The 19,236-nt window shown below is 36.7% G+C and overlaps 2 protein-coding genes across 2 annotated transcripts; both read left to right on the forward strand.

Moving 5' to 3' along the window:
- The first annotated feature begins 7,432 nt into the window (after nucleotides 1–7,432).
- Nucleotides 7,433–10,415, forward strand: LOC106342769 (protein ASPARTIC PROTEASE IN GUARD CELL 2-like). The gene is made up of 3 exons (XM_013781793.1): nucleotides 7,433–8,002; nucleotides 9,095–9,572; nucleotides 9,830–10,415. Exons 1-3 carry the CDS (start codon nucleotides 7,547–7,549, stop codon nucleotides 10,183–10,185), a joined length of 1,290 nt encoding a protein of 429 aa, XP_013637247.1. The 5' UTR covers nucleotides 7,433–7,546; the 3' UTR covers nucleotides 10,186–10,415.
- Nucleotides 10,416–15,223: 4,808 nt separating this feature from the next.
- LOC106338649 lies at nucleotides 15,224–18,006 on the forward strand. Its single transcript, XM_013777579.1, is given in 9 exon segments — nucleotides 15,224–15,331; nucleotides 15,411–15,518; nucleotides 15,601–15,689; nucleotides 15,771–15,910; nucleotides 16,093–16,542; nucleotides 16,545–17,543; nucleotides 17,632–17,683; nucleotides 17,790–17,938; nucleotides 17,998–18,006. Coding segments are annotated over 6 exon segments (1,728 nt in total). The 5' UTR covers nucleotides 15,224–15,331; nucleotides 15,411–15,518; nucleotides 15,601–15,689; nucleotides 15,771–15,841.
- The last annotated feature ends 1,230 nt before the right edge of the window (nucleotides 18,007–19,236 follow it).

A 19,236-nucleotide genomic window follows, 5' to 3' on the forward strand; every position in this document is an offset into this window, starting at 1 on the left:
TCGGTCTGGGTCGATGACTGGTAAACCTTCTCTACTGGGCAGACTAAGAATGTCCTCTACAGTGTACTGCGAGTAAGGAGCACTCGGAGGCACCATCAAATCAGGATGAATATCGGCGCCCATCGGAGGTGCCATAGGAGGAGGCACAGGAGGAGGCATCGTCGGATGAGCCATCGAGGAAGGCACATGAGGAGCCGATGGTGCACTAGAAGATGTAGACCCAGAGACTCCCTGAGTGTACTGAGTCTCGGGGACAGTCTCCTGACCTGAAGAACCGGGAGCGGAAGAAGAGGCCGGGTCTAAACGACTACCCGGCTCACCGAAGATCTCTCTGTAATGGGCAGTAAGTCTTCCTTTTCGAACCTGGGAAAAAAATGAAATTTTTAAATTTAACATCAACAATATATTTCCCAACATTATCCAACTAACCAACACTAAATAACATAAAATCCACAAACCTATCTAAATTCCCTATACTAACCACCTAATCTATCATAAACTAACCAAATTAGAGAGGAATTACGACGAATTCATCGTACTTGGTATTTACGACGATTTTGTCCTACGTGGAATTAACGAGTCCCGCGTTCTTTTTTTTTATATTTCGTCGTTATTTCCTCGTTGACCTACGAGTCCTTTACGACGATTTTTTGTTTGTGGAATTAACGAGTGTTATGTTTAAATCCCTAGAATCCGAAACCCCCAAACCCCATATTCCTTATTTTCTACTTCATATATTCCAAACCTCATCTTTATTTCTATTCCAAACCACAATTCCCACATTTGCTTATTCATAAAACAAACTCCCAGCATTCCCTTATTCATAAAACAAACCTCACATTATCTTATTCATAAAACAAACTCCCTCATCTTATTCATAAAACAAATACATCAATCGGATACATCGACATTCTCGTCATCACTAGAAACATCATCATTTTCATTAAACTCGTCTTCAACAGCTTCGTCTGTGGCATCATCGGTAAGATCTTCGTACTCGTGATTATGCGGATCAATGAGAAGGATGTCATCAATTTCTTGTTCAGGTTCCTCGACTTCATTTATCTGTTCTTCTTGCAATGGTGGTTCTTCTCCACTGATGATTCGTCCTCGAGGTGTAACTTTGATCACTGCTAACCAATTTATACCTGAATCTCTCATCCGAGGGTATGGAAGGAAGCTAACTTGGTCTGCTTGTGAAGCTAAGATGAAAGGCTCGAATTTGTTGTACCTTCTTCCACCGTTGACATCAACTACACCGAATTTGTTAGACCGAACACCTCTGTTGACGACGGGGTCGAACCATTCACATTTGAAGAGGACGCATTTCAGCTTCAGTATCCCTGGAAATTCGACTTCAATAATCTCCGTCAAGATCCCGTAGAAATCTGTTTCCCCTTTCACACATATTCCATAGTTACTGGTCGCCCGCTGTCTACCATAGTCATATGTATGAAAAGTATAGTCTCGTGTGAAATACATCTGTGATGTGGTGACCTTTACAAGTGGAGATTGAATTACTTCGTGTAACCACTTAGGATAATCTGCATCGTCGTCGTCATAATCAACCTGCAAAAATAAAGAGAATGTTAATGAAATACAGATAATGTATGAAATTTTTTTTAGTTAATACCTGATTCCGCAACCACTTAATGAAGTGTTGATCTTTCCTTTTGTCTACGTCACTTGTGGATATACCAGGAAATGTTTCTTCGACTTGAGAAACAAATAGGCTGTAAAATCACATTTTATAGGAATGAATCTCTCGCAATTATACAATTAATTATACTTATATGTGTTTCGAAGTGTCAATATATGTTACCTTTCAAAATAACGCATCAATGGATCTTCGCAATTGAGTAGAATATAGGTGTGTGCACTATGAGCGTCTTGTTCACTCGACCACCAAACCTCTTTAGACTTTCCACCGAGTCGCCCAATCTGGCTAAAGATGTCTGGAACACCAGCAACTGCATATGTTGGCGCAACACCACCATCATCATATCTTCTTGGAGCTCTTCTCCGTGTACGTACTTTTGACGCAAAGTAGTACGATGTGAAGTGAGAAACTTCTTCCGTCAAACTTCCAGCAATTATAGAACCTTCAACTTTGGCGAGGTTCTTTGCTTTTCCCTTCAAATATTTCATGGCTCGCTCATACTGATACATCCATCCGTAATGTACAGGTGCACGAAGCAATGCCTCATATGGGAGGTGGACAGCTAGATGCTCCATGACGTCAAAAAATCCGGGAGGAAATATCTTCTCCAAGTTGCACAATAAGATGGGAATGTTCTCCTGAAGCTGTTCCACGACTTCTTCTTTAAGAGTGTGTGCGCTCAGATCCCTGAAAAATGTTCCAATGCCTTTTATATTCGAAAAAAAATTAAACACATTGTTAGTCATATATTATTTTGTAAATTATTGTGATATAATACACTACGTACCTGCAAGTGCTTCATGTACGTTTGTTGGAAGTAGCTCCGCAAATGCAAAGGGCAGTAGTCGTTGCATAAATACATGACAATCATGACTCTTCATCCCGGAGAACTTTTGACCCTTTTCAACACATCTAGAGAGATTCGAAACATACCCATCGGGGAACTTCACTTCTGATGCCACCCAGTTGAACAACACCGACTTTTTTTCTGAAGATAATCTGAATATCGGAACGGGAACTTGTCCATTGCTTTTAATATGTAACTCGCTTCTTGAGCAAATATCCGGCAAGTCCAACCTCGATTTTATGTTGTCTTTTGTCTTCCCTGGGACATTCAATATTGTATTCATGATGTTCTCAAAGAAATTCTTCTCTATATGCATCACATCGAGGTTGTGGCGCAGAAGAAGATCCTTCCAATATGGCAACTCCCAAAATATACTCTTCTTGTGCCAGTTGTGATGAACACCGTAAGAATCTGGCATATTACGAGGGACATGCCAATTACCACCCCAACGAACTGTTTCGTTAGCTCCGTAGTAGTCGATTTGCGCTTCAATTTGTTCTCCAGTTAGATATGGAGGAGGAGTGTCTCTCACAACCCTTTTGTGCCTAAACAAATTCTTGTTTCTTCGGTAAGGATGGCCAATGTGAAGAAATCGACGGTGACAATCAAACCAACTTGTCTTCCTACCATTCTTCAGTTGAAACGCATCTGTCGTTCCATTACAATATGGACAAGCTAATCTCCCATGTGTAGTCCATCCAGACAACATCCCATAGGCAGGGAAATCACTTATGGTCCACAAAAGCATCGCTCGCATCGTAAAATTCGTCTTCGTTGAACAGTCATACGTCCTCACCCCTGTTGACCACAAATCCTTCAACTTTTTTATCAGTGGTTGTAGGAAAACATCCAGGGACCTTTTTGGATGGTTCGGACCAGGTATTAATATGGTCAAGAATAGTAACTCCCGTTGCATGCACATCTCCGGTGGCAGGTTGTATGGAGTAAGAAAGACTGGCCACAATGAATATTGTCTCCCTGACATTCCGAACGGACTAAATCCATCTGTGCATAATCCGAGATACACATTCCGGATATTGCTAGCGAAATCTGGATGTACTTTGTTGAAATGTTTCCAGGCTCTTGCATCTGATGGATGAGTCATCTCACCATCCGTCTGAGTATGCTCGGCATGCCATCTCATCTTTCCAGCAGTCTGCTCTGATTGATACAATCTTTTCAATCTGTCTGTAATTGGTAGGTACCACATCCTTTGGTACGGTACCCTATTACGTCCTCGTCCTTGCGGCTTGAATCGTGGCTTCTTGCATAATCGACATTCTTCTAGCTTCTCATCATCTCCCCAATAGATCATGCAGTTGTCGATGCAAACATCTATCATCTCCGAAGGCAACCCAAGACTATAAACCAGTTTCTGAATCTCATAATAAGAATGAGCAGACACATTGTCTTCCAGCAAATACTCTTTAAGCAAGTCCGCCCATTCGTTCATGCAACTTTCAGGTAGATTGTGATCAGTTTTAATATTCATCATTCTAGCAGCTAACGACAATTTAGAGAGACCTTCTCTACAACCACTGTAAAGTGGTTGATTCGCCGCGTTTAACATTTCGTAAAACTTTTTTGCATCTATATTAGGTTCTTCATCTTCATCATGAGCTACGAATGCATCAGCTACCATATCATGAACCCTATCATAATCTACCATCTCCTCTTGCTGGTAACTATGTTCATTATGCAAATGATGATCAACCGGTTCTTTTTCCTGAAAATTGCTATTACTACTACTAGCTTCATTCTGATCATAATTAAAACCTTCTCCATGTTGAAACCAGATATAGTAATTTGCCGTGAAACCTCTATTTATTAAATGCTTCCAAACATTTTCACGGTTTGCCAGTTTCGAATTGTTGCATTTCCGACAAGGACAGAACATCTTACCACTTTCTTGGGCGAGCGGTGTTGAATCTGCTTGATGCATAAATGTCTCCAGACCCGCAAGGTATTCTTTCGTCACTCTCCCGTTAGCATCTCTATGCATATACATCCACTTCCGCAACTCGTAAATAGTCTCGGAGCCAGCCATTTTTTTTCTTTCACGTTTTTTGTTGTTGGTGTGTTTAAAATGATGTTCAACCATCCATATTTATAGGAAAATTCGAATCTGGTAGTTGTAATTTTCCTATGAATTTACGACGAAGATTAATTAAGTGGGCAAAAAAAACGTGTAACACCTATAAAGTTGGTGGATTCAAAAATTTCCTCGCTAAATACACGTAAACTATTTCCTCGTAAATAACACGCAAAGTTTACGTCGTATTTACGAGGAAATAGTTTTTCCTCGTAAAATACTCGTAAAGTTACATCCACTTTACGACGAAAAACTTTTGTCGTTACGTTACGAGGAAATAACGATGACTTTAGTTTTTCACGTAAATTCCTCGTAAACTCGACGTAAATTTACGAGGATTGTTTTTCCTCGTTAATTTTCGTCGTTAAGCATGTGTTTTCTTGTAGTGACTTGCTTTAGGCCACAAAATATATTGAGCATTTTAGCGCCACAACAAAACAAGTTAGTTAGGCTAATGGTTATTTTTTAAGAAAATTTTGAGTTAGCAAACACTCTTGTTCGATCCCTCCTTTGCCCAAAATATTTTTTATTTTAACTCTATTCAGTGATTTTATACTTTTTAATTTGTATTATTTGTGCTACTATTTATCATTAGTACTTGTATAAAAGGCCACCTAATTTAATTGTGCCTTAGGCCACCCTAAAATTTGGGACGGCACTGTCAACGTGAGTCAATCTTCTTTTTCCCCATTAAAGTTTCCGAAGGAAAACTCAGAATATAGTTTGCTACGGTGTGTTGTACTGCAATCGATAGTTACATCCTCAAAAATATACGTCTATGAACACCACACACCATTATAGAGGCAAAATTCTTTTTAGGAAATTACTCAAGTAAGTCTCTGTCAAACTACAATCAATTAAGTTGCGAAATGAAAAAAAAAGTAGTTTTATAAATCACGTAACTATTGATAAGAGTTTATAAATCTAGTAACTATTGATTAAGATTTATAAATTATACGATCATAACTTATGTGAAGTAAGCAACTATACGTTAAGATTAATTTGCATTTGCACTTTGGATTAACAAGTTATGCCTAAATATAGTAAAGATGATTTGCAGGAAAAGTCATAATGTAAATGTGTGGACGTGATTGAGCACCTAATGTTGCATCAATTAATTCATAATAAGAGGGTCGGACCATTCGTAGAAGTCTGTTTTTTTTTTTTAATACTGAATAATTATACTATTACAAAGAGAAATATTACAGACGATTCTATAACCGACAATTTTATTTGCCTTACGAGGATTCACGTCTGACTGGATCACCTGAGTTGTTCTATGAGATTCATGCTTGACGATACTCCTTACGTCGTGCTGCAGATCTCTTGTAAGCTCTTTCTCTATTAATTTACATAATTTTGTATTTTCTGGGAACGAAACCCAGATTTCCTGATGAACCCTTAATCAAACCATTAGACAAAGTCGGCTCTTTTACTATGGAGATTTTGTGTGACTTTCTAATTGTCCATAGTCGACTTTCTCGACGATGTTTACATATCACATTCAACTCTAAGAAACAAACAACATTGGAAATACGTTACACAACAAAACTTTATAATGAAAAATGAATAATTGATGGACAGCACAATGACTATAGAGTGGAGAAAGAAGCCAATGTGAGATATAACACACCACATGGTGATGACTAATGAGTTTTGCGTAGTTTGATACATTCCATATTAAGCAACAAAACATAATGCATTTATGTCAGTCTTCCACCCTTCCTCACGTGATACCTTTGACCTTTCTCCTTGAGTGAAAAAATATCAAACTCATTTTCTCGGATCTCTTACGCAAGAATGCACCGCACATTCCAACGTGTTTGGATAACTCCTAAGAATCGTTTTCTAACCAAGTAAATGAATATATATTATGAAAGTTGAACCTATTTAGTTATATTGAGTATCGTTTACCGACCGATAGACCGATTACCTAGACGTCAGGTTTGATTAAACATTTGAAGTAATATTCCTTAAATGAATCCAAATAAACTACCTAGGGATTAGAGTTGGTTTGAATCCAAATAAAATTCACTTTTGGTTCTTTCCGGTTTAAAACGAAGTCTTACAAATAATATAGGATCCTTTCCGTTGAGATCTCAAATTTAAAAGGACAAACATTAAATAATATAAATTTTTGAATCAGTCCTAAGTTGTCAATTAGTTTTAATATAAAACTTAATATGATATCAAAACTTTATTTATTGTCTAAATTATATTGACCTCCAAAAATGTATAATTGGTCATAAAATGAGATTCGTTTTGAAATAGACCAATATTAATTATTATCTCGAAATTAAAGGTATCTATCTGGTTAATCAATTTATCACCAATTGATTATGGTTTAATTTTTTTTTTTAACGCTGGATAATTATGCTATTACAATTATGAGAAATATTACGGACGATTTTACAGTCGATAATTTTACCTGCCGTATGATAATTCACGCCTGACTGCATCACTTGAGCATTTTCAATTGATTAAAGTTAAAAGTTTAGAAAACTAAACATTTTCAAACATTCTATCTATTGCGTAATGTTTAGACTGCTATCATTTGTACTAAAAATATTTATGTCTTATTAGTGTTTTACATATTACCACAATATTTTGTGTTTGGTGTTTCACTTCTACAATATTAAATCTATGTTAGTATGTTACACATTGTTAAATTGTTTTATATTTGTAAGCTTTGTGGAGGGAAGGCAAAGCATGTCGATCGAGGAGAGAAAGCCAATATTAGAGTGGACCTTTTTTTTTTAACAACAGAGTGGACCTAAAAACAGATAGAAAAGGAAGATGGGATCCAGACTGTTCTCTCAAATATAAATAAAACCCACTCTTCATTTTTATAGTCTTATTACTTTCTACACACTCATTCATCACTCACTATATAAACACACACTCACAAACACTAAAACCCACACAGATCAAATCAAGATCCAAGAAAATGAGAACCCAACTCCTCTTTCTACTCATCTCGCTCTTAGTTTTGAACTCTGAATCACTAAACTGCTATGAAAATAACCCACGAGGCCATCCCTCAGATCTAAGAGTGTTCCATATCAGCAGCCCTTGCTCTCCATTCACAAAAAAAACAAACACTGTCTCATGGGAAAGCACACTTCTTCAAGACAAGGCTCGTCTTCAGTACTTGACAAGCCTCGCTGTAAAATCTTCGGTCCCAATCGCCTCGGGACGTGCCATAGTTCAGAGCCCGACTTACATCGTGAGGGCTAACATTGGGACACCGGCTCAGCCCATGCTCGTGGCTCTTGACACTAGCAATGACGCTGCTTGGGTTCCTTGTTCTGGCTGTGTTGGCTGTGCTTCATCTGTTCTCTTTGACCCTTCCAAGTCAAACTCTTCACGTACTCTTCCATGCGAAGCTCCTCAGTGTAAACAGGTAACTAGTTTAGTATCTATCATAATGATAGTATCATTACCCTTGGAATAGATTAGATACTAGTTTAGTATCTATTATTACCTTTGGAATAGATTAGATATACTTACATGCGTTTTCCTTTATGGACGTAAAAACATAATGTCTTCAAATCAGAACGGTAACGACATTCATATAACGACGAATTAACCAAATTTTATTAAACTAAAATTTAATACTAAATAAATATATTTTCAAAATGCATTTTTTGAGACTATCATCACTTTCTTTTGAAAAAATCCCTAGTAACATTACTCCAACTTGTACCTAAAATGGAATTTGCGGTAAAATAGGGTTTTATTTTTATTCATTACTTTATCTTCATTCAAATACAAAGTATGATTAAAATGAAACTCAGCTTCATTATATAGTTACACTATTTTTGGAAAGAAAAATGTAATACATTGGGGAGATAGGGTTCTTATTCGGATTTTGTTTTCACAAAACAAGAAAACCAAACTAAAGGACCACTCATGTTGGACTCTAGTGTTTGATTATACACACAAAGATGTGACCTTCATTTTGGCGGTGTTATAACACCATCATCTAGAAGTCTAAAGCTAGTCACGGGTTATATGTACCATTCATAAGAAAGTCACGGGTATTTTTTACACAGTATAAGTATTGGGAGATCTACAAGATCAACTAGAACCAACTGTTAAGATAAGGAAATCACCAAATAATTGTAGAATTATAAATTATTCAATGTCTATACCAGATATATGCATCTTAGTGTAATAAAAAAAAAATCTTCCTTAACAGTTGTATGTGATCTTATTATAATTAATCTATTAATTTTAATCTATTAATTAGATTCGTTAACTTGATAAACAATATCAACTAGTAGTGCACGTTTTACGATTTGATCTATATTCTTTGTCGTGACTCTGGTTAGTGTTTGATTATTATACAAAAGAAAGTTCATTTACGTATTTAAAAACGTAACACATCGTTATTACCGCATTTTAAATAATGCACCCATAACCAGATCCAAGATGGACAAAACTATTATTTATGGAAGTGCGTTGTTAAAGTACGAATGTTATTTTCTTGCAGGCTCCAAATCCAACGTGCACAATAAGCAAATCATGTGGTTTCAATATGACTTATGGTGGATCAGCCATCACAGCATCTCTGACACAAGACACACTAACACTAGCCAATGACGTCATCCCAAACTACACCTTTGGTTGCATTAACCAAGCCACTGGAACATCGTTTCCAGCGCAAGGACTCATGGGTTTAGGTCGTGGTCCATTGTCTTTAATCTCACAGACACAGAATCTTTATATGTCCACGTTCTCGTACTGCTTGCCTAATAGTAAGTCCAGCAACTTCTCGGGATCGTTAAGATTGGGACCTAAGTTTCAACCACTTAGGATCAAGACAACTCCATTGTTAAAGAACCCTAGGAGGTCATCGCTTTACTATGTTAACTTGGTTGGGATTCGTGTCGGGAATAAGATTGTGGATATTCCTGCAAGTGCACTTGCCTTTGATCCAGCCACAGGAGCCGGCACCATCTTTGACTCCGGTATTGATTCTTTACATTATTTTATTTCTCAAAAAAATGAATGTCAAAAATTGTTAGGTAGTAATTTGATGATTTATAGGAAATTGTTTCATAAGAGATTAGTGTTTAGGTTGTACTTAAGTAGCGTCTAAACCGTTTTTTTAAGAAATCGTTTTAGAAAAGTTGTTTCGTTCATAGCCGATTTACCGTCTAGAGTCTAGACGGACGTCTTCGCCGATTTTAACACTGACAAAAACACTTCCAATGTACGTACGCAGGGACGGTCTTCACGAGGCTAGTGGAACCAGCTTACCTTGCCGTAAGAGACGAGTTCAGACGACGTGTCAAGAACGCAAACGCAACATCACTCGGAGGTTTTGACACTTGCTACTCCGGCTCCGTCGTGTTCCCACCTGTCACGTTTATGTTTGCGGGAATGAACGTGACTATACCTCCGGACAATCTTCTCATCCACAGCTCTTCCGGTAACACCAGCTGCCTCGCTATGGCTGCAGCTCCAAACAACGTGAACTCTGTACTTAACGTCATCGCTAGTATGCAGCAGCAGAACCACCGTGTCCTCATCGACCTGCCCAATTCCAGGCTCGGCATTTCCCGTGAAACATGCACCTAAATAAATATATGCGCGGTTGTGTTTTCTTTTTGTTTTTGGGTTGGTTTCGTATTATCTCTATATCGTGTTTATTAAGCTTTTTGAATTTGGAAACAATATAAATTAAAAAGTTTTGTGTTTTGATTGTCATGTCCAATCGACCATAAGATTTCTCTTGCTATATTCTCTGTTACAAGTGTTGCCATTGAGTGCTATAAACTTGAACCTCTTCTACATCATCGAAGACTAATGTAGATAATGTATGAATGTTTTTTTAATAAATTAATATAAATGCATGTTGAAGCGTGTAAGATTTTTGTAATGTAAGATGAAGCATTTTCTTTTTTGGTAATCAATGAATCTTACCAAAAATGTATTTCTAAAGAACTAATATTCCCTTTCAAGATAGAAATATATGTTAGTGAACTCCATTTTGCCTAAGAAATGTGAAGCAGATTAAAAGAGGTTTAGTGAGTATATAAGCAAGCTAATTCTCAGAACGAACGTGGAGGGTTTTGATCAGACCAAGTTGAACCCAATATGGCAGTCCCGTTCAATGTGCTTAGTCTGATAAGCCTCTAAGTACAATTCTTATTCCCTATCGAACCGATTGCAATCTCAAGTCATCAAACGATGCCTTGAGCCTTCAGAATCAAGAACAAGCTATTGAAACTGCCTTTTTGAAGAGCTAAACTCAACAAGCCAAAAGATCCAATCTAACAAAAGGGATGATCAACAACAAAGATAAAGAAAGTCTATTTATACTATCTCCTGTCTCTGTTTCTTGATTCTCAAGTTGTTGCAGCAGTGCCAGCTCAGCTCATCTCTACTCAATGAGTCTTCATTTGCCAACTCACCTTCGGTACCTATCATAGTCCTTTATGGAAAACCGAGTTGTTGGCAATGTGAATGGCGACAGTGTTATCACAATACAAAGGTGTAGCATCAGAAGTATCCACCCAAAGATCAGCAAGGAGATAACGTAGCCACATAATTTCTAGGACAGCATCAGACAGGGCACGATATTCGGATTCTACAGAAGAGTTGGAGACTCTATCATGTTGATTCCATGATATCAGAGATGGACCAACAAACATACAGAAACCCGAGACACTCTTCCTTGTGTCAGGACAAAAGGTCTAATCTGCAAAGGCTGAGAGCTTCATGTCAGATGTGGCAGAGTAAAACAAACCTTGACCAACTTGAGATAATGGATCACTTTATAAGCAGCTTGAAGATGTTTATGCATTGGAGAAGCAGTGAATTGGCATAGTTTATAAACTGCACAAGTTATATCAGAGCGTGTAAACGTGAGTAGAGAAATTTACCAACAAGGCGACATATAACTCGCACAGTGGCGGACCCAACAGAATTTTTAACTGGGGTCAATATGAACAACTTTTAAAAATTAAAATTAAATGGTGTCAAAGAAGGTGTTTTAACCCAGGTTTTGGGGTGTCAATAAGAAGAGATTAAACATTTTTTCTAGAGACTCTTTAACAAAATCTACGCAATTTAATTTTTTTTTTTTTTTGAGCAACTACGCAATTTAATTTATTTGTTCATTTTAGGGGTGTCGACTGAACCCACAATACCTTTAGTGGATCTGCCCCTGACTCAGCATTAGGAAGTAAGTCCTCTTATTCCAAGGAGAGCTTAACACTAGGATCCATGGGAATAGTTGAAGGTTTGCAACCAAGAAGACCCGTCTCAGTCAATAAATTCAGAATGTACTTTCTGACAGAGGGTAATACCAGAACATGATATTTTCAAGCCAAGAAAATAACGAACAATGCCAAGATCATGAAGCTTAAAGGAGCATTGCAAAGCCGCTTTAAGAATATACATGGCTTTGTTGCAGCTACTAGCAATAAATATGTCTTCAACGTAAACCAACACTGCCATATATACATTACCAGACTTGTTAGTGAACAGAATATGATCACCAGACAAAGTTTTGAAGCCCAACTTCTTAGATAACAAGTTAACAATAGCTAGTTTGGCAATGGATGAGAAAGTCTCAACATAGTCTAATCCCTCTTGTTGTGTATATCTAGGGATGTTATATAGGGTTGTGAAATTTAGGGTCGGCCCAGCCAATAACTTAAGAATCCTTACCCTAATGCATTATTCCTCAAGTGTTTAGGACCTATTTAGGGCTGGGCTAAAAAAGTACAAGGGTTGATAACCTTTTTTTTTTTTTTGTTAAATGATTGGTTAGACTTTATCTCCATACTTTAGTTTTATTTATTTTTAAATCACTAAATTTTACAAATCATGTTGTAGCTTTACTTTTAAAAATTAAAGTCTACGTCAAGTTTTTATTTAATTTGACCAATCATGCTTTAGCTTTATTTTTAAAGCTACAGCAAAAAAAATAAAACAAAACTTTTTCTTATGTATTTTAGGCAAAAACCCTACATCTTCTTTTTATAGGCTGTAGAATCAGTAAATGAAAAAAAATATCTATAATATCAAATAAATTATATAATAATAATAAAAACTTTTATAAATATTTTAATTTTGAATTTGAGTGTTTTTAAATTATTAAGATATTTAAATAATATAAATATTTTTTACATATCACATTTTAAATTACAATAAATTTTGATAATTTATTAAAAATATTAATATAAATTATTTTAATTGATATAAAATAATAATTTTATATATACAACACATATTTCATATATTTTATTTTAAAATATCTACAGCCTACAGCTTACAGCTACAACAAATTTAACTACAGCAAAAGTCTCTGCAGAAAAAATCTACGGTGACAACTTTACTGGTACAACCGATTTATCTACAACTAATCATCTACAGCTATATTTTTAAAACCACAGTCGAACCAATCACCACCAATATTTTGGTGCATGGTTAAAACTTCAAAAAATATTTTTTTCCAAATTCGTATAATTATTTTTTCGCTAAACCTGCAAAAAGAAAAAATTCTGTCAAAATTTCAAATATGAGTTTTCTCGTCAAATCGCTAAAATGAGTTTTTCCGACAAAACCGAAAAATCGAGTTTTTCGCCAAAATTACAAAATCGAGTTTCCCGCCAAAACCAAAAAATGAGTTTTCTGCCAAAACTGAAAAATTGATTTTTCCGCCAAAATCAAAAATCGAGTTTTCCCACAAAATCGAGAATTGAGTTTTTCTGCCAAAACCGGGAAATAAAGTTTTCCCGCCAAAACCGAAAAATTGAATTTTTCCGCCAACACCGGAAAATCGAGTTTTTCTGCCAAAATTATAAAATTTAGTTTTCCGCTAAAACCGTAAAATCGAGTTTTCCCGCCAAAACCAAAAAAATCGAGGTTTTCCGCCAAAATTGCAAATAGAATTTTCTCATCAAAACAAATTTTACCATCAAAACTGCAACAAGATTTCTTGCAAAATCGTAAAATTATCTGCCAAAATCTCAATCGCAAAATTCTGTTTTTCAACAAAATCTGAATTTCCCGCAAAATTTTGTTTTCGCGTCAAAATTCCCATAACATCAAAACATTGTTTGATTGTAGGGAAATTACCACAAATACCACATTCATAGTACCACTTTTCATGTTTACACTAACCACTTTTATCCTCACTTTTAATGAAGAGTAAAAGGCATTTATAACTTAGGGTTAATTAATCTAGACTTAGGGTTTAGAGTTGAAGGGTGGGGTAGAGTTTTTGGAATGTGAAATTTAGGATTCTAATAAAAATATAAATAAATAATTTTAATTTAAAAAAAAATAGTTTCAAACATAATTTTCGATTTTCAAAAAGAAATTCTGAAGAAAAAAAATTAGAAAAAAAAATTCAAAAAAAATTATAAAAAAGTTCGAATTTGAAAAAGTATAATTCGAAAACATGAAAAAATATATATATTTTTTTTTACTTTTTTAAATTTTTTATTTATCTAAATAACTATTTATTATATATATATATAAACAAGCGTATAAGAGTTTTTTGCTACTTAATGAAGAATGTATTTTTGAAAATGTTCCTTTAGTGATGGTAAAAATGAATAATGATACCATGAAAGTGGTAAACATGAAATTTCTCTTTGATTGTAGTATATATTTTTTAATGAAATTACAATATTTATGTAAATCACATGTTAATATTATTTGCTTGTGTTTTAAAAGATTTTATAAAATGGGCTAATTCTGAATCAACCCTAACCCAGCCCTTTATGCATAAACTGTTAGGGTTAAAGTATGATTAAGGCTGGACTTACATTTTATAGAGCCGGACTGGTTTTGAATATGTCTAATGTACCATCTGCATTCAGTTTCGCCTAAGAAACGCATTTACTACTGCACGTTTCCTATGAGGCAAAGAACAAATCAACCAAATATCATTATTTTCAAGAGCTTTGATTTCAATGCCCAAAGCATCACACCATTCCGTCAGCTTGCTTGCCTGAGCATAAATATGTGGTTCATGGATGGAATTAATAGCATTGATGAAGACCATGTAAGGATCAGAGTAAGACAAAACATTTGAGATGGGATGTTCCGGTGATGAGTTGACTGAGTACAAATGATAATCTTGAAGGTGATTTGGTGGTTTAGAAGCTCGTTTTGAAGATGTAGGAACATCAAAAATAGTAAACAAGGCCAATAGAGGAGAAGAAACCATGAACATCAGTAGAGATGATATATTGATGAAAAGGAAACAAGTCTTGGTAGAAGATCGATCACATTGCCAGAAATAAAAATGGAATTGCTTTGGAGATCCATTAGTATTTGTATCCAGATGGGAATCCAAGAAAGACACAAGTACGAGCTTGAAACTTGTTCCGCTGTTTGGGAGAAGTGGCTACAGTTGTGAATTGCTTTCTGTTTCTTTTCAGTGTAAAGTGAAGAAGAATAAGACCAAACCGAGATTTGAGGCATATTATTAAGTGGTACAATCTTTGGCTTCATCGTTTTGTGATTAATTTTGGCGATTAGGCCAAAAGAGCTCAAAACTATAGCCAGTTAGAAAGAAAATCATATTTATTCAAGCAAACTAAATACTGACTGTTGAAAACGGTGTCGTTCGGCTTCCATTGTGTTATCTATCTTCTTCTTCTCTCGGACGTCTAGGAACAAACAAAAATTAGGGTTTCACATCTTAAAGATTTTTTTCTCAAGTGGATTGTCCCCTCCTCAAAGTCAGCTCCTTTCTTGCTGGGTATTTCTCTATTTGTTCTCCTCCATACATTGATTTTGTAATCAATCAGCTTGTGAGAGTCGAATTGTTGGTGTTTCAGAGTTTAGCGATGAAGTATTGTTTCAATTCTTATTCATTAGATAAATCGAATTTCAATGGAAATCTACTTGTATCCTGTAATGGCGGATTGAATCATCTCCGACCAGTGGTTCGTTCACTTGCCTTAATTACTCTTTTCCTAAAATTTGAAAACTTTCCAAATCCTGACAGCTTGTTTGTTGTTGTTTCAGTTTTGTGACATGGTTCTTGTTACTGAGCTGTTGAATCTCACTATACTTGTTCCCGAGCTTGACAAGACATCTTTCTTGTCTCATCCAAGGTATTACATTCCCTATAAAATCATCATTTCATTGCGAAATTTCTGCAAATACTTGCCCGTTTTGATAATTTTTAAAATCAGGTCTTGTGTTCTGTCACAAACTCTTAGACCTCTCTTACATGAATATTTTCGGAGAGAAGAGAAGGTTGAACATGGGGGCTCTTGCTCAGGTTGTTCCGTGGATTCCCGAAGAAGACCTGCTTCTAAAGAATGCCATAGAGGTGGAACTCTCCTTTCCTTGTATTCTGTTTCCCTTCTTTGTTGCTGGGAACATGATGATCCTTTTGATGTCCCTGGCGTTGGATTAAGCCACGATCTCAACAGAGTGTTGGACACACTTCGTCTGAATGCAAGCATTCTAGCAAAGCAATGAAGTGAATTGATATCTTTAATTGATTTGTAGGCTGGTGCATCTTTGGAATCACTTGCTATAGGCGCTGTGCAGTTTTCTAGAAGATTTTTTTCTATCAGAGAACTTCAAGATCGACGGCATGCACTCCTATACGATCCAGTAGTTTCTGCAGAGGCAGCTTTTCGGATGGCTGAGCTTGAACGTACTACTAACCCTAATTTTCCTACAAAGTTTGCTAGAACTGGATCAAAAGAAAACAAAGGCTTTTCTAGGAAGAGGAAGGCTCAACAGCTCAGAAGCACTTATCATTCCTTGCGGAAGAAATTTCAGACTGAGTCATTCAATTCCTTGGATCTAGGATTCCTTGGCTCTGCAAATGACGGCCATTTCATGGATAATAATGGTGATGCAACACATCTTGGTCTTGAAGACTCTCACATGGACATCATCCACAATGCCTTCCCAGATATCTTGGCTGATGCCGGTTGCCTGACTAATCATGTAGGAGGACGTTCACTGAATGTGATGCGGTTCATGAAGATTCAAAGCAGAAACTAGAGATCTCTTCTCATGAGCCGAAAGCAACCATGGCTAGCACTGATTGTTTCCTTGCACATCTTTCAACTTCTCTTTTTGAAGAAGAGGAACCACCTCTCATGGAAGTAAATGGCAAAGAAGTTGACAAGTCGTATTACGATGGTCTAAGCTCACTCTTGGTGAATCCTACCAATGATACAAATAGCAGAGCTTTGCCTATTAATACCGGACAAGATCCTTCCAGCTCCCAAGCTCATCCAGTAACTGATCATGTGATGCCTGAGCTATATGGTACAAGTTCACTGAGGTCAATGAAGTGCAAACATGTGATTGACTCAGCTGCCCTTGATCCTCATCCTGAGGTTGTTGGTGGTGTTATCTGCTGTTTATTAAACCAAGAGGATCCTGATATTTCGTGTAATGATGGCATTCTTCTGTCCAACACCTGCCATCCAATGTCAGTTTCTTCGTTAGCCCGCCGAAACTTTAAAGATACAAATAATCCAATAACTTCATCTGCTAGAGATCTCCCTACCACTTGGGAAGGACATGCACAAAAGAAAATACCAGGACGTTTGCAAGGGTCTTATAAAGGAAAGCCAGAGATTGGTCAATCAAGTCAAGGTGACTCATATAAGACTGTTCCTTCTACTGGTTCTGCACAAGCATGCTCAAACACTCTGCTTTCTGATGGGGGTGGTGCAAAAGATGGAAACAACGAGATGGCCGGTGGAAAACGAATCGTCGGATTTGATGGACATGGAAGCTACACCGAGAAGGATAGTGGAAACAGTAAAGAAGAAAAATGTGTAATACCTATAAATGAAGTGTCAGAAGCAAAAGATGTTGATGTTGACTTGATAGAGATTCCAGACTCTGAGCTGGAGATCACTCAAACAGAAGCATGTGAAAATGCTTTTGAGAGTGACGAGGACTTGCCGAACTATTCTGACATTGAAGCTATGGTAACTCTCGACTTTCATCCTTATTTGTCATGCTCTATGGCTCTACGATACATTTACTCTTTAGTCAATAACGCTGTGATGATTTCAGATTCTTGACATGGACTTGGATCCTGATGACCAAGATAATTTTGATCTCGAAGGTAACTGAACCTCCCTACTCACTCAGAAGAACTCTTGTTGCTTTACTCTATCTAAATAGAAGGTCTAAAATCTATTTGTAATTCCTTTGAACGTTTTCACATGCAGTCTCCAAGTATCAGAGCCAAGACATGAAAAGAACAATTATAAGACTTGAACAGGCTGCTTATTCATATATGCAATGAGCCATTGCTTCCCGTGGTGCATTAGCTGTTTTATACGGTAGATATTCAAAACACTACATCAAGAAACCTGAGGTACTAATAATCGTATTCATTTTGGTAGTCCTTTAAATATTGTCACTGTGTGATTTAAGCTTCTTTAAGAATTATTGATTTAGATGCTTCTGTCTTTTTTTGGAAGTGTTGGATTGTATGATAAGAAAAAAAAACAGAATCCGTAACAGTATTGTGTTTTGGTGGTTGTTAAATGCAGGCGATCATACAGTTGGGTGATGACGGGTCGTTTCATATAAAGAACCTGGGGAAGTATTCAATCTCAGTTAATGAGAAGGAAGTAGATCCAGGACATAGTTTAATCCTCAAATCTGATTGTCTGCTTGAGGTTTGATCCTGGACTACACTTTCTAGCCATTACATTAAATGAAACCACCCTCCTATGTTCTCTTTTTAACACACTTGATTGTTACGCAGATACGGGGAATGCCTTTTATATTCGAGACGAACCAAAGCCGCATGAAAGAGTACTTGAAGAAGATAAAAGGGAAAGGGAACTGAGACCAAAACTAGAATGAGTGTTCTTCGTGTATTCGCTTTTGAAGAAGTTGAATGATGTGTCTCTTGTAGTCTTGTGTAATTGTTGGGGAAAGCCGGCACGAGGCGCAGCGGAATGTAATGTTCGTGTTCCCTTGACCTTGTGAGGAAAATACTTCGACGATAACAGGGTATAGTATAAGCAATAACTAAATGAGACAAGCATTTTTTACGTGGAAAACCTCCTCGATGTGAGAAGGAAAAATCACGGGACCGTAGTCTACTCAACAATCCACTATGTAAATGTATGTGAGTACAACCACGTCTTCCCAGTTCAACAACCAGAACAGAGACTCAAGCTACAAAGAGCTACTTCCAACACAAGAACAACAAAAACAAGAGAGCAACACAAAGCTTCAAAACCAGCAGCAACCAAACGACTTCAGCTCACAAGGATTCCGGCAACCAGAGACTAATTTCACCGTACAAATCCAAGATAAACCAGTCAACAACACTTCTGCCAAATTTCAGCTCAATCAGAGAAGATCTCACCGTCGGATTTACCAAACACTCAAGACAGCACTGCTGAAAAACTGTGACGATCAGCTTCACTAAAACCCAGACAACAGAAGATCCAACCGTTGAAATCCAAATCCCTTCGGTTAACCTTTAACCCACTGACTGAAGAAGCTTCCCACAAAATATCAGTCCGATCAGGAGCCGTTTGACCCTCCAAATCTGCCTTGACAAACCCAAATGAAATTCTGCATCATTCCCTCTTTTCTCTCTTTTGTCTTTTTGATTCTTGTAAGTCTCACCATAAAAATTAGGTCAAGAGACTA

Source organism: Brassica oleracea, chromosome C4, assembly GCF_000695525.1.
Source record: "Brassica oleracea var. oleracea cultivar TO1000 chromosome C4, BOL, whole genome shotgun sequence".
Lineage (NCBI taxonomy): Eukaryota > Viridiplantae > Streptophyta > Magnoliopsida > Brassicales > Brassicaceae > Brassica > Brassica oleracea.